At 51.6% G+C, this 11,603-nt stretch overlaps 1 protein-coding gene and 1 long non-coding RNA gene across 3 annotated transcripts in view; one reads left to right on the forward strand and one right to left on the reverse strand.

Annotated features, from left to right (window-relative positions):
• The first annotated feature begins 361 nt into the window (after nt 1–361).
• Nucleotides 362–11,603, forward strand: part of BAG4 (BAG cochaperone 4) — a 26,627-nt gene continuing 15,385 nt past the window's right edge. The window contains exons 1-2 of one of the 2 annotated variants that reach the window (XM_034761975.1): nt 362–589; nt 9,684–9,791. In XM_034761975.1, the coding sequence (XP_034617866.1) occupies nt 392–589; nt 9,684–9,791 (306 nt within the window). In that variant the 5' untranslated portion in view covers nt 362–391. Of the gene's footprint in view, nt 590–8,955; nt 9,280–9,683; nt 9,792–11,603 lie in introns of those variants that run through there. The other variant, XM_034761976.1, reaches the window with a different exon arrangement.
• LOC117873019 overlaps nt 6,780–11,603 on the reverse strand; it is a 25,979-nt gene continuing 21,155 nt past the window's right edge. The window contains exon 3 of the long non-coding RNA XR_004644623.1: nt 6,780–7,024. This is a non-coding gene — a long non-coding RNA (uncharacterized LOC117873019). The remainder of the gene's footprint in view (nt 7,025–11,603) is intronic.

The following is an 11,603-nucleotide window of genomic DNA, read 5'->3' on the forward strand; positions in this document are numbered from 1 at the left end:
AAGTATTGGGAGCATAAGCTTTCGTGGGTAAGAACCTCACTTCTTCCGATGCAAGAGAAACGGGTGTCTTGTGCACCGCCCCGGGTTTCCACTGATTGGTGGATCCGGCGGTGATGGAAGGAAAGTTGACTGACTGATTGGCTAAAATTTAGTTTGCGTCATTAGATGCGGAACGCTAAGGCTGATTGGCTGATATGCACGGCCTGGGCGGTACCATCTCAGTGATTGGCTAAGGCTGCAGGGGCTGTTGCGTTGAGATGGCAGCTTCAGGGCCATTGGCTGAGCTGGTCACAATGCGGGTAAAGGTTGTATCCCTGGTGGGGATTGGCTGCAGCGGGCGGGCTTCGCGCAGGCGCGGTGGCGTGGCAGCGAGCCGGCAACGGCGCTGGTAATGTCTGCCCTGCGGCGGCTGCTCTACGGCCCCGAGGCGGAGCGGGCTCGGCCGGAGCCGGAGCCGCCCCCGGGTCCCTGGGGCATGGAAGCCCGGGCGTGCCCGCAGCACCGCGCGGCCGGGCCAGCCTGGCCCGGGGGCAGCTACTGCCCCGTGGGGGGGAGCGGCTGGGACAGGCCCGGCCGGGGCGGCCCCCAGGTAACTGGGACCCCCTCGGGGGGGTGGGCCTGCCCCAGGGGGCGGTGCGGGTGGAGCGAGATCTGTGGGGGGTGATCCTGCCCCGTGGGGTGGGGTGTGGAGTGAGATCTCTGGGGGGTGGTTCTGCCCCGGAGGTAGGGGCTGGAGCGGGATCTGAGGCGGGTGGTCCTGCCCCAGGGCCTGGGGCGGGGGGAGGGCTGGAGTGAGATCTGGCGGGTGGTCCTGCCCCGGGAGGGGGCTTCCCAGAGGCTGGAAGGCCCCTAGGGGCTGGGAGGGGAGCGTGGCTGGGGGCATCCCTGGGCATGGTCCTGCCCTAGAGACCGGGGGTGTCCCTTATGAGCACTCTTGAAGGGAGCTGGGGAAGGATCCTGGGGTTCCGGGGTGCAGATGTCCCAGGTGTTGTGGTCTGTCACTAGCATGGTGCGGAAGAGATGGCTGCTCTGAGGCCTGGTCTACACTAGGCGTTTATGTCGAAGTTAGCGCCATTACATCGAATTAACCCTGCACCCGTCCACACTGCGATGCTATTTAGTTCGACATAGAGGTCTCTTTAATTCGACTTCTGTACTCCTCCCCGACGAGGGGAGTAGTGCTAAATTCGACATGGCCATGTCGAATTAGGCTAGGTGTGGATGGAAATCGACGCTAATAGCTCCGGGAGCTATCCCACAGTGCACCACTCTGTTGACGCTCTGGACAGCAGTACGAGCTCGGATGCTCTGACCAGCCACACAGGAAAAGCCCCGGGAAAATTTGAATTTGAATTCCTTTTCCTGTCTGGCCAGTTTGAATCTCATTTCCTGTCTGGACATCGTGGCGATCACAGCAGCACTGGCAACGATGCAGAGCTCTCCAGCAGTGATGGCCGTGCAGTCTGTGAATAGAAAGAGGGCCCCAGCATGGACTGATCGGGAAGTATTGGATCTCATCGCTGTGTGGGGCGATGAGTCCGTGCTTTCTGAGCTGCGCTCCAAGAAACGGAATGCAAAGATCTATGAGAAGATCTCTAAAGACATGTCAGAGAGAGGATACAGCCGGGATGTAACGCAGTGCCGCGTGAAAATCAAGGAGCTGAGACAAGGCTACCAGAAGACCAAAGAGGCAAACGGACGCTCCGGATCCCATCCCCAGACATCCCGTTTCTATGAGGCACTGCATTCCATCCTCGGTGCGGCCGCCACCACTACCCCACCACTGACCGTGGACTCTGAGGATGGGATATTGTCCACGGCCGGTTCCTCGGACATGTTAGCGGACGGGGAAGATGAGGAAGGAGATAAGGAGGACGAGGCAGTCGGCAGCGCTCACAACGCTGATTTCCCCGACAGCCAGGATCTCTTCATCACCCTTACAGAGATCCCCTACCAACCCTCCCCAGCCGTTACCCCGGACACAGAATCTGGTGAAGGATCATCCAGTAAGTGTTGTAAACATCTAAACATTTATTTTTAACAGAACAGGAATATTAACAATTAAAAGAATGGGTTGTTCATGATTAGTTTGCCCTAGGCACTTAACGGTTCAGTCATGGGCAGTGCAAGTTTTGAAAAAAAATCTAGCAATGTCCGGTTTTCCGTGATTGTCCTGCCCAAGCCGCTCTACTGTTTAGTCCCTGCTACTGCAGCTAGAGTAAGATGCGGTCTATATGTGCAGGGATAGAGCAGTAATCCTCCCGGGACATCTCGATGAAGCTCTCCTGGAGGTAATTGGAAAGCCGTTGCATGAGGTTCCTGGGGAGAGCGGCCTTATTGGGTCCTCCGAAGTACGACACGTTGCCGCGCCACGAGACTATCAAGTACTCGGGAATCATTGCTCTGCACAGCAGGGCGGCATACGGCCCTGGTCTTTGGAGGCTTTCCCGGAGCATTCTCTCTCTCTCGCTGTCAGAGATCCTCATCAGGGTGATGTCGCCCATGGTGACCTGCTTTGAATTAGGTAGGGGAATGTTAGTGTTGGGACTGCTTGCTCGTTCCTTTACAGAACTGTAACCGCTGGTTTGCAGCCACGCGGTGGAGGCGGGAGAGGGGCTGCCGAAAGGGATCGTTCCTGGGGACAGCCGCGAGGGGGTGGGACAGGGGCAGAGTTCCCGCTTGCCGGATTGCTGGCAGCAGGTACTGACATTGCTTTAAATGTGAAATGAGGCCAGTGGTAATATAAAAGTTTTAAACTGCCACAAGTCTACGGCTTACCATGTCTGCCTGCAACAGAAATTCCGTTGTGCTGCCCCGCTTCTCAAATGTGCTGTGGAAGACCCCAGGCACTGAATGCGAAGGCCGAGAATTCGACCTTGTGCTGAGTGCGCATGTGATAGGTGCTGTGCATGGTCTTGTTCACAGAGAAAGACTATGTTCTTTGTTCACAACTACATTTATCTTTCTGAGGAATTCACTCCCTTTTTCCCATTCCCACAGCCACATCTGCGACTGTCTCACAACCTAGCCTGGCATCACACTCCCAGAGGCTAGCGAAGATTAGGCATAGGAAGAAGAGGACACGGGAGGACATGTTCTCTGAACTTATGGCCTGTTCCCAAGCCCAGGCAGCACAGCAGACCCAGTGGCGGGAGAAATTGACCCAAATGCAGCAAGCAAACATGGATCGGGAGGAGAGGTGGCGGCAGGAAGACCAGCAGGCGACTCAAACGCTGCTTGGACTACTGAGGGAGCAAACAGACACGCTCCGGCGCCTTGTGGATGTTCTGCAGGAACGGAGGCAGGAGGACAGAGCCCCGCTGCAGTCCATCTCTAACCGCCCTCCCCCGCCACCAAGTCCCATACCCACCTCACCCAAAGTGCAAAGAAGGAGAGGCGGCAGAGTCCCTGCTAACTCTCACTCCACCCCTGCAGAGAGCTCTAGTAGCAGAAGGCTCTCATTCCCCAAAACTTGAAAAGTTCTTTCCTTCCCGCCTGACACAAGCCCCCGTCCAAGTTTCACCTCCCAGTTCCATGTGTAGTTGATAATAAAAAATACGTTCATGTTAACTACTGTTTCAATCATGTTCTTTTGGAGGAGGAGGGGAAAGGGGGTTGGTAATTGGACAGGACAGTCACCTTTGGCAGGGTACATAGGCGGGGGCAGGCACAGCAGCAGGGCACATACACAGTGCAGTGATGCAGTGACTAGTTACCCTGGTTAGTCTGGGAGGTTGTTTTCATGTTATGTGGTGGGGGGTGGGTTGCTCTGTGACTTTGTGGCGGGGGAGGGCAGTTACAGATCTTAAGCGGCAGTCCTTATGCAGGATCACAGAGCCATGCAGCAGGGGATCTGTAATCGTCCTCCCCCTGCCACAAAGTCACATAGCCCCCCCATACACACAGTCCCGATCAGGAGGGGTGACAGGCTCCGTTGAAACAACCATCCCACCGCAGCGGAGCCCGTCAATCCTTGAGTTTAGAAGCTTCATTCGCGTCACTACACTACACCCGCTCCGCACCACAGTCTGCGTCCCAGTTTTAAAAAATTCCCGCGAAAACAGTATTAAAAAAACGGTGTGCATTAACAAAGTAGAACTATTTTTATTTCGAAACGTGTGTTGGAAGGGGGTGAAGGGGGTATGTAACTGGGTAGGATAGTCAACATTAACTGGGTAAAGAAACGGGGGCAGGTTCAGCTTCTCTGTACACAAACTTAAAAGTCACAGGTTACCCTGCTCACTCAGGAACTTTGCTTTCAAAGCCTCCCGGATGCACAGCGCTTCCCGCAGGTCTCTTCTAATCGCCCGGCTGTCTGGCTGAGCGTAATCAGCAGCCAGGCTATTTTCATCAACCTCCCACCCCGCCATAAAGGTCTCCCCCTTGCTCTCACAGAGATTGTGGAGCACACAGCAAGCTGCTATAACAATGGGGATATTGGTTTCGCTGAGATCACAGCGAGTCATCAAGCTTCTCCATCTCCCCTTGAGACGGCCAAAAGCACACTCCACCACCATTCTGCACTTGCTCAGCCGGTAGTTGAAGAGTTCTTTTTCAGTGTCCAGGGCGCCAGTATAGGGCTTCATGAGCCAGGGCATTAGCGGGTAGGCTGGGTCCCCGAGGATGACTATAGGCATCTCCACATCCCCAACAGTTATTTTGTGGTCCGGGAAGTAAATACCTTGTTGCAGCCGTCTAAACAGACCAGAGTTCCTGAAAACACGAGCGTCATGAACCTTGCCCGGCCATCCCACGTAGATGTTGGTAAAACGTCCCCTGTGGTCCACCAGTGCTTGCAGCACCATGGAAAAATAGCCCTTTCGGTTAATGTACTGGGTGGCTTGGTGGTCCGGTGCCAGAATAGGGATGTGAGTTCCATCTATGGCCCCACCGCAGTTTGGGAATCCCATCGCTGCGAAGCCATCTATGATCGCCTCCACGTTTCCCAGGGTCACTACCTTTGGCAGCAGTACATCAACGATTGCCTTGGCTACTTGCATCACAACAACCCCCACGGTAGATTTGCCCACCCCGAACTGGTTCGCGACTGACCGGTAGCTGTCTGGCGTTGCAAGCTTCCAGAGGGCTATGGCCACTCGCTTCTGTACACTCAGTGCAGCTCGCAACCGGGTGTCATTGCGCTTCAGGGCAGGGGACAGCAACTCACAAAGTTCCAGGAAAGTTCCCTTCCGCATGCGAAAGTTTCGCAGCCACTGGGATTCATCCCAGACCTGCAGCACTATGCGGTCCCACCACTCAGTGCTTGTTTCCCGTGCCCAGAATCGCCGTTCCACGGCATCAACATGACCCATTGCCATCGTGATGTCCTCGGCGCTGGGTCCCCTGCTTTCTGAGAGGTCTGTGCTACTCTCAGACTTCAGGACATCACCGCGGTGCCGTAGCCTCCTCGCCTGACTTTTCTGCATCTGCCTCAGGGAAAGGTGTATGATAAGCTGCGAGGCGTTGAGAGCGGCCACAACTGCAGCGATGGTCGCAGCGTGCTCCATGCTCGCAGTGCTGTGGCATCCGCGCTGTCAATGACTGGAAAAGTGCGCGAACTGATTTCCCGCCGGCGCTTTCAGGGAGGGAGGGCGGGAGTGATGGACGGATGACGACAGTTACCCAAAAGCACCCTCGACACATTTTGTTACCCAGAAGGCATTGCCGGCTACACCCAGAATTCCAATGGGCAGAGGGGACTGCGGGAACTGTGGGATAGCTGACCACAGTGCACTGCTTCGAATGTCGACGCTTTCACCGTTAGTGTGGACTCACAAAGTCGAATTACTGTCCTTAGTGTGGACACAGACGTTCGACTTTGCAATATCGATTCCAAAAATTCGATGCAAGTAAATTCGAACTACTCTCGTAGTGTAGACAAGGCCTGAGATGCAATTAAACTAAATTGCTGCTGTTTTCCTGAATCCTTTGAACTACTCTAATTGATTACACATTTTTCTTGCTGTTTCTGTACTCAAGCCGACTCTGCATTGGCTCGCCCTTAAGGCCAACTTGCCACAGTCACACTGGTGCACTAAGTTAGAGGCTTGAGCCTACAGCTACTGGAAAGCGCCTCTGTGTAATGCCACCTGAAAGCCCAGAGAGGGAGGAACTCTGGTTTTGACAGCTAGCCTGGAGAGAGACAAGAAGCCTGGAAAGGCTTGTAATTATAGTGTGTGTAAAAAGAACAGGAGTACTTGTGGCACCTTAGAGATTTATTAGAGCATAGAGTGGAACATATATCTATATGCATCCGAAGAAGTGGGCTGTAGTTCACGAAAGCTTTATGCTCTAATAAATTTGTTAGTCTCTAAGGTGCCACAAGTACTCCTGTTCTTTTTGCGGATACAGACTAACATGGCTGCTACTCTGAAACCTATATTGTGTGTGAGGATTTGAAAATAGGTGCCATCTTAAAATGCTTTCGGGCACTTATAGTGTGTGTTAAAGTCACAAACAGCAGACTGTTCAGACAGGCTCTTCCTTCCCTGATTTAGTTGGTCCTGCTTTGAGCAGCGGGTTGGACTAGATGACCTCCTGAGGTCCAACCCTGATATTCTATGATTCACAGCACTGCAACATATCTATGAATTCTCTTTAGCCAATTTTTAGTCTAATCAAAAAAATGCAATCTTCTGCTAGTTCTAGTGCTATCACTTTTCACCCCTATGGGGCAGTGAGTATGCATGAATGCAAATCATGTGCTCTTTCCTAAGTCTGCACTCATCTCCTCCCCCAAACAACCTATTTTTCATGCAGTTCGAGGCAAAGAGGTAACAGACTGTGGATGTATTTTAATTTGGTCCTTTTAGCACATGGGTCACCAGGCTAAAGGGAGTCTCTCTCCTAAGGTATGTGGGTCTAGACATCATTGTGATGGTAGCCAAGTACGTATCATCTCAGAATCCACTTGCATAATTCTTCAGGCCTGCAAAGGGGTGATGAAGTGTGGCTGGTGCAGTGGAGTTATCCCAGGTAGTGGGATCCAGTAACTCACTCTTTATGTGACTTGGGACAGGAAGAACTGTAGAAGGAAAAGAGACATCAGAAAAACAGAATGAGGTCTGAATTTTCCTATCCTAAGCAACATGGAACCAGTGGATCAAATGGTGGTTTCTAAAGTCAACACTGCTTGTTGGACTCCAAAGGTTAATTCATCTACTTTAGAGTCTAGAACAAGCAGGGTTTTATTCATGGTCAAAAGTGAAATTACCGAGAGCATCCAACTTCTGTAAATTGCATGCTGCCAGCACCCTGCCCTGGTCTGAGAGTTTGGGATCACAAGCTTGGGAGCTTGTCCTCCTGTAAGCTGTGAGAGGTATGCTGAGAGCAGAGCTTGCTTGAAGATTTGTTAAAACATGCTTTTAGAAAGGGGTTGTGTCTCTTTCAATTCCTTCCTCTGTACAGACCCCCACAATATGTGCTCAGTGGAACAAAGCAGGTTGGCGATCTCATTGCATCCTGTACAATTAGAGGAGTAACTTCTTCCCAGGGGAACTGTGAGGCTCATTTGTTTAGTAAGGCAATTTAGGATCCCCTGATGGAAGGTGCTAGAGAAGGACTGTGGGTTACAGTTCAGTGCTGAAAAGGGTCAGATAAGAACAATTTCCTAGCTTTGTTGTCACAGTAAGATGTGAACAGTCTGATTCACAACCAGGTTCCTGGAAATGAAGATTGCAGCAGTGGCTGTGTTGCTATGTGTACAGCTCAGAGCAAGGCTTGCCAGTGTTTCACATCAATTCCTGACATCAGGCTGATCCTGGCTGCCAGCATCCAGCTCTCACAATGACAGGCACCCCGTAAGCTTGAATATAGCAAAGGCAAGGACGGCAGTGGAGAGGGGTGTCTGTAAAAGTGTTGTTTGTAGCAGTACCTAGCATGAATGTCAGTGAGCGCATTCCAAGAGGAGCACGTTCGTGCTGAGGAGTTAAGTGCATCTGTGTATCACTAATAGCAAATGGGCAGCATGAGTTCTTGTGGCTGTTTGTGGCCACTGTATCTTTAATGAGCTTGGGCTGCTGTTCCTCGTTATACACCGGAAAGAACTTTTCCCCTTTCTTTCCTGAATGGGGAGACTTCTATTCATTACTGTGACCGATATGGCAGTTTCCTGGGCAAACCTCACTTAAATGAAGTTTAAATATCTTAGGAGTTGATGGTATAAAAAATGCTAATGTTTATGTACAGTATTATTGTGGGATTATATGCAGCTTCTTTCATGGGGGGGACAGGATTAATGTAAACCCTGGGAAGTGCTATGAGCTTCAGAGGACTCTTTGGAACCGTGTGCTAGACTAGGGTTACCATACGTCCGTTTTTTCCCGGACATGTCCGGCTTTTTGGTAATCAAACCCCTTTCCAGGGGGAATTGCCAAAAAGCTGAACATGTCGGGGAAAAATACCGCCGGCCGGGCACTTTCTCTCCCGCGGCTGCTGTGCTCCCTACCTTGACTCTTCTTCTCTGTTTAAAGCCAAGCTGCCCGAGCGCTACCAGCTTCGGGCAGCCCCGATGCCTCCGGACCCTGAGCCGCCGGCTGGGCATTTCCCCTCCCGGGCTCCGGGGGCGCAGGGTCCGGAGGCATGGGGGCTGCCCGAAGCCCGAGCGCTACCGGCTTCACGGTTTGCCGGGCAGCCTCCAGACCCTGCGCCCCCGGCTGGGCGATTCCCCTCCCAGGCTCCAGCTGCTCTGGGGAAGCGCCGGCCGGGGGCGCAGGGTCTGGGGGCTGCCCAGCAAACTGTGAAGCCGGTAGCGCTCAAGCAGCCCTTTTCGGATGGCTGGGAGGGAGGAGAGGGAATGCGGGGTGCTCAGGGGAGGGGGTGGAGTTAGGGCGGGGACTTTGGGGAATGGGCGGAGTTGGGGCAGGGAAGGGGCGGAGTTGGGACAGGGCCAGGGTGAGAAAGGGGCGGGGCCAGGGCCCCATGGAGTGTCCTCTTTTTTTATTTTTTAAATATGGTAACCCTATGCTAGACAAACCAAGGGCTTGCTAGGAAATACTTGGGAGGAGGGGAAGGTGCCTTCTCACCCAATTTTTAGAGGCTGTGCCCTGAGGAGGAGGAGAAGTGCATTGTCTACTGATCGCCTGTTACATGAGGACAAGCTCAGAATCCCAAACTGGATACAAGACTGACTCTCAGATTTGCAGGCGGGGGAAGGGGGGGGCGCGCTTTTTTCTGAGCAAAAGCAGTTATGAACTTGTGGCTACAGAAAAACTCCTGTGTTGTGGTTGGAAGGACTGTTTATCTGCCAGAAGCCTTGTTGGAGTTAGGGGGACATCTCTGGTAAGCTTATTAGCATGTGTGTAGGTTCTTTTATTATTTTTATATCTTTTCTCTGGAATGATTTTTACCTTAAGAATAAAATCTGCTTGCTTAGAGCTGTGTGATAACTTTATTGTGAGCAATTACACTGTTTAAAGCCTCTGAGGAGAAAAGTAAAGCAGGCCTGCTTAGGCAGTCTCACTTTGCTGGGGAAATCACAGTGTAGGCAGGCATCTGTGCAGCCTGGAAGTACTCCAGTAAGGGGGGAGAGATGTGTGTCTCTGCTCAAGAGAGGTGATGGCTGAGGAGCCAGAAGTCTGAGAGTAGGTGCCCTTGTTGGATCATGGAGGAGGAATAAAGGTGCAGTTGCCCTTGGACTGTGACCATTGCTATCCAAAAATGAGTTGTTTTATTTTCCTTCTTAGGAGCAGCCTCCTTATCCTGGATATGGTTCCAACTACTGGAACTCTGCAGTGCAGCCTAGAGTTCCCTACCCAAGTCCGTACCCTGCTGGACCTGAGTTACAAAGCCAGGTATAGTAGAAGGGCAACTCTTTCTCCTCTTGTTTCATTTGAAACTGAAAAGTTTGTTTTGTTGGGGTGAGGTTCAAGCCAATACCCCAGTACTAAAGGGCTGGTTTCCCTTGAAAAGAAAGGACCCAAGAATCCCACATAGGCGATATTATTAAGCACTTGGTTCCTTTGCCCTTTTCTCCTGACTGCATTAGCCTCAGGAATTCCTACACACTGATGTGAAAATATTAAATTGGGTTTAAACTGGAAATTGAAACTTTAAACTACTTTAGCATCCATGCCTGAAACTCCTTAGTTAATTGTTGAAGCTCAGTGCAAATGTATTAATCTCCTTCGCTGTCAGTGTTGGTGACTTCCAGCTGCTTGATATGAAACGCACTGTGTCCTGTTGCCAATGAACTGACAGTAATTTGGGTAATTATTTTTATATCAGTGGTCCAACTAAATGAATAATCCCAAATGACTCTTCTAGTGTCTTTCAGTCAAAGATCCCAAAATGCTTTACAGACTCTTAAAACAGTCATGTGGTAGGCAGGTTTCTATTCTGTTTTATAAATAGGGAAACTGAGGAACAAACAGATAAAGTGACTTGCCTGCAGTCACACAGTGCGTCAGTGGTGGAAGTAGGAATAGAACCCACTCTAACCATTAGATCGCCCTAGAAACTCCCGAAAGCTGTGGGCAGAGTAGATTCTTCCTTGCCCTCCTCTCCCTGCCCATCCGTGATGCATGTCTGAAATTCTTGCCCCCGGTACTGGGCAAAATTCTTCTGGTTTCTTTATTCTGCCAGCTGAAGAAATTAGCTCTGATCTTACCACTAAAGCAGATACAACATTGGTAAGGCTGGAGACCCTGTTTAAAAAGCCCTACTCTGTACAATAGCAATCTGGTATGTTCTTTTTGAACACTCCTCTCACTGGAAAATGTTACTTAGCTAATTACAAAGCACATGCTGCTTTAGGGTTTCGTACTTGCATCCAGGGCCGGCATTAGGAAGTGCGGGGCCCAATTCGAACATTTTCGGCAGAGCCCCGGCAGAGATGACTAAAAAAAACCCATGTAAAAAAACCCCTTTCATTTCTTAGCAACCGGTTCCCTATAAAAAGTTCTGATTTAAGAGATGTGCCACAGTATGTATTTTTTTGTACCAATAGGGTTAACATACGTCAGTATTTTCCTGGGAAAATTTAAATTTTAAATTTAAAAATTCCTCTCGGATGGCGATTTAAGAACCAAAAAGCCTGACATGTCTGGGAAAATACAGATGTATGATAACCCTACCTAAAGTTCTTTTCTTTTTTAAAAAGACGGGCCTGAACGAGAAATGAGCTCCGTTTCACATGTGTGGGTCCCCGCCACTCCCTGGGGGTGTGCTAGGGTGACCAGATGTCCCAATTTTATAGGGACAGTCCCGATTTTGGGGTCTTTTTCTTATATAGGAGCCTATTACCCCCCCACCCCCTGTCCCGATTTTTCACACTTGCTGTCTGGTCACCCTAGGGTGTGCACATGTGTGGGTCCCAGCTGCGCCCTGCCCCCCTCATTGAAGCAGATGTGCAGGGTTACTGCCCTGGGAACTGCAGGGCATAAGTGGACATGGGGCTGACTGGAGGTAGGGTTTGGCTGCAGGCAGGGCAAGGGGTGCGGGGCTGGCTGGAGACGGGGGGTGTGAGGTGGGCTGGCTGGCTTCAGGCAGGGCCGCAGGGGGGTGCGGCAGGGGTTGGCAGGGCTGGAGACAGAGGAGTGTGGGATTGGCTGGCTACAGGCAGGGCAGGGGGGTGCGGGGCTGGCTACAGGCAGGGCAGGGGGGGG

Source organism: Trachemys scripta, chromosome 2 (assembly GCF_013100865.1).
Source record: "Trachemys scripta elegans isolate TJP31775 chromosome 2, CAS_Tse_1.0, whole genome shotgun sequence".
Taxonomy (NCBI): domain Eukaryota; kingdom Metazoa; phylum Chordata; order Testudines; family Emydidae; genus Trachemys; species Trachemys scripta.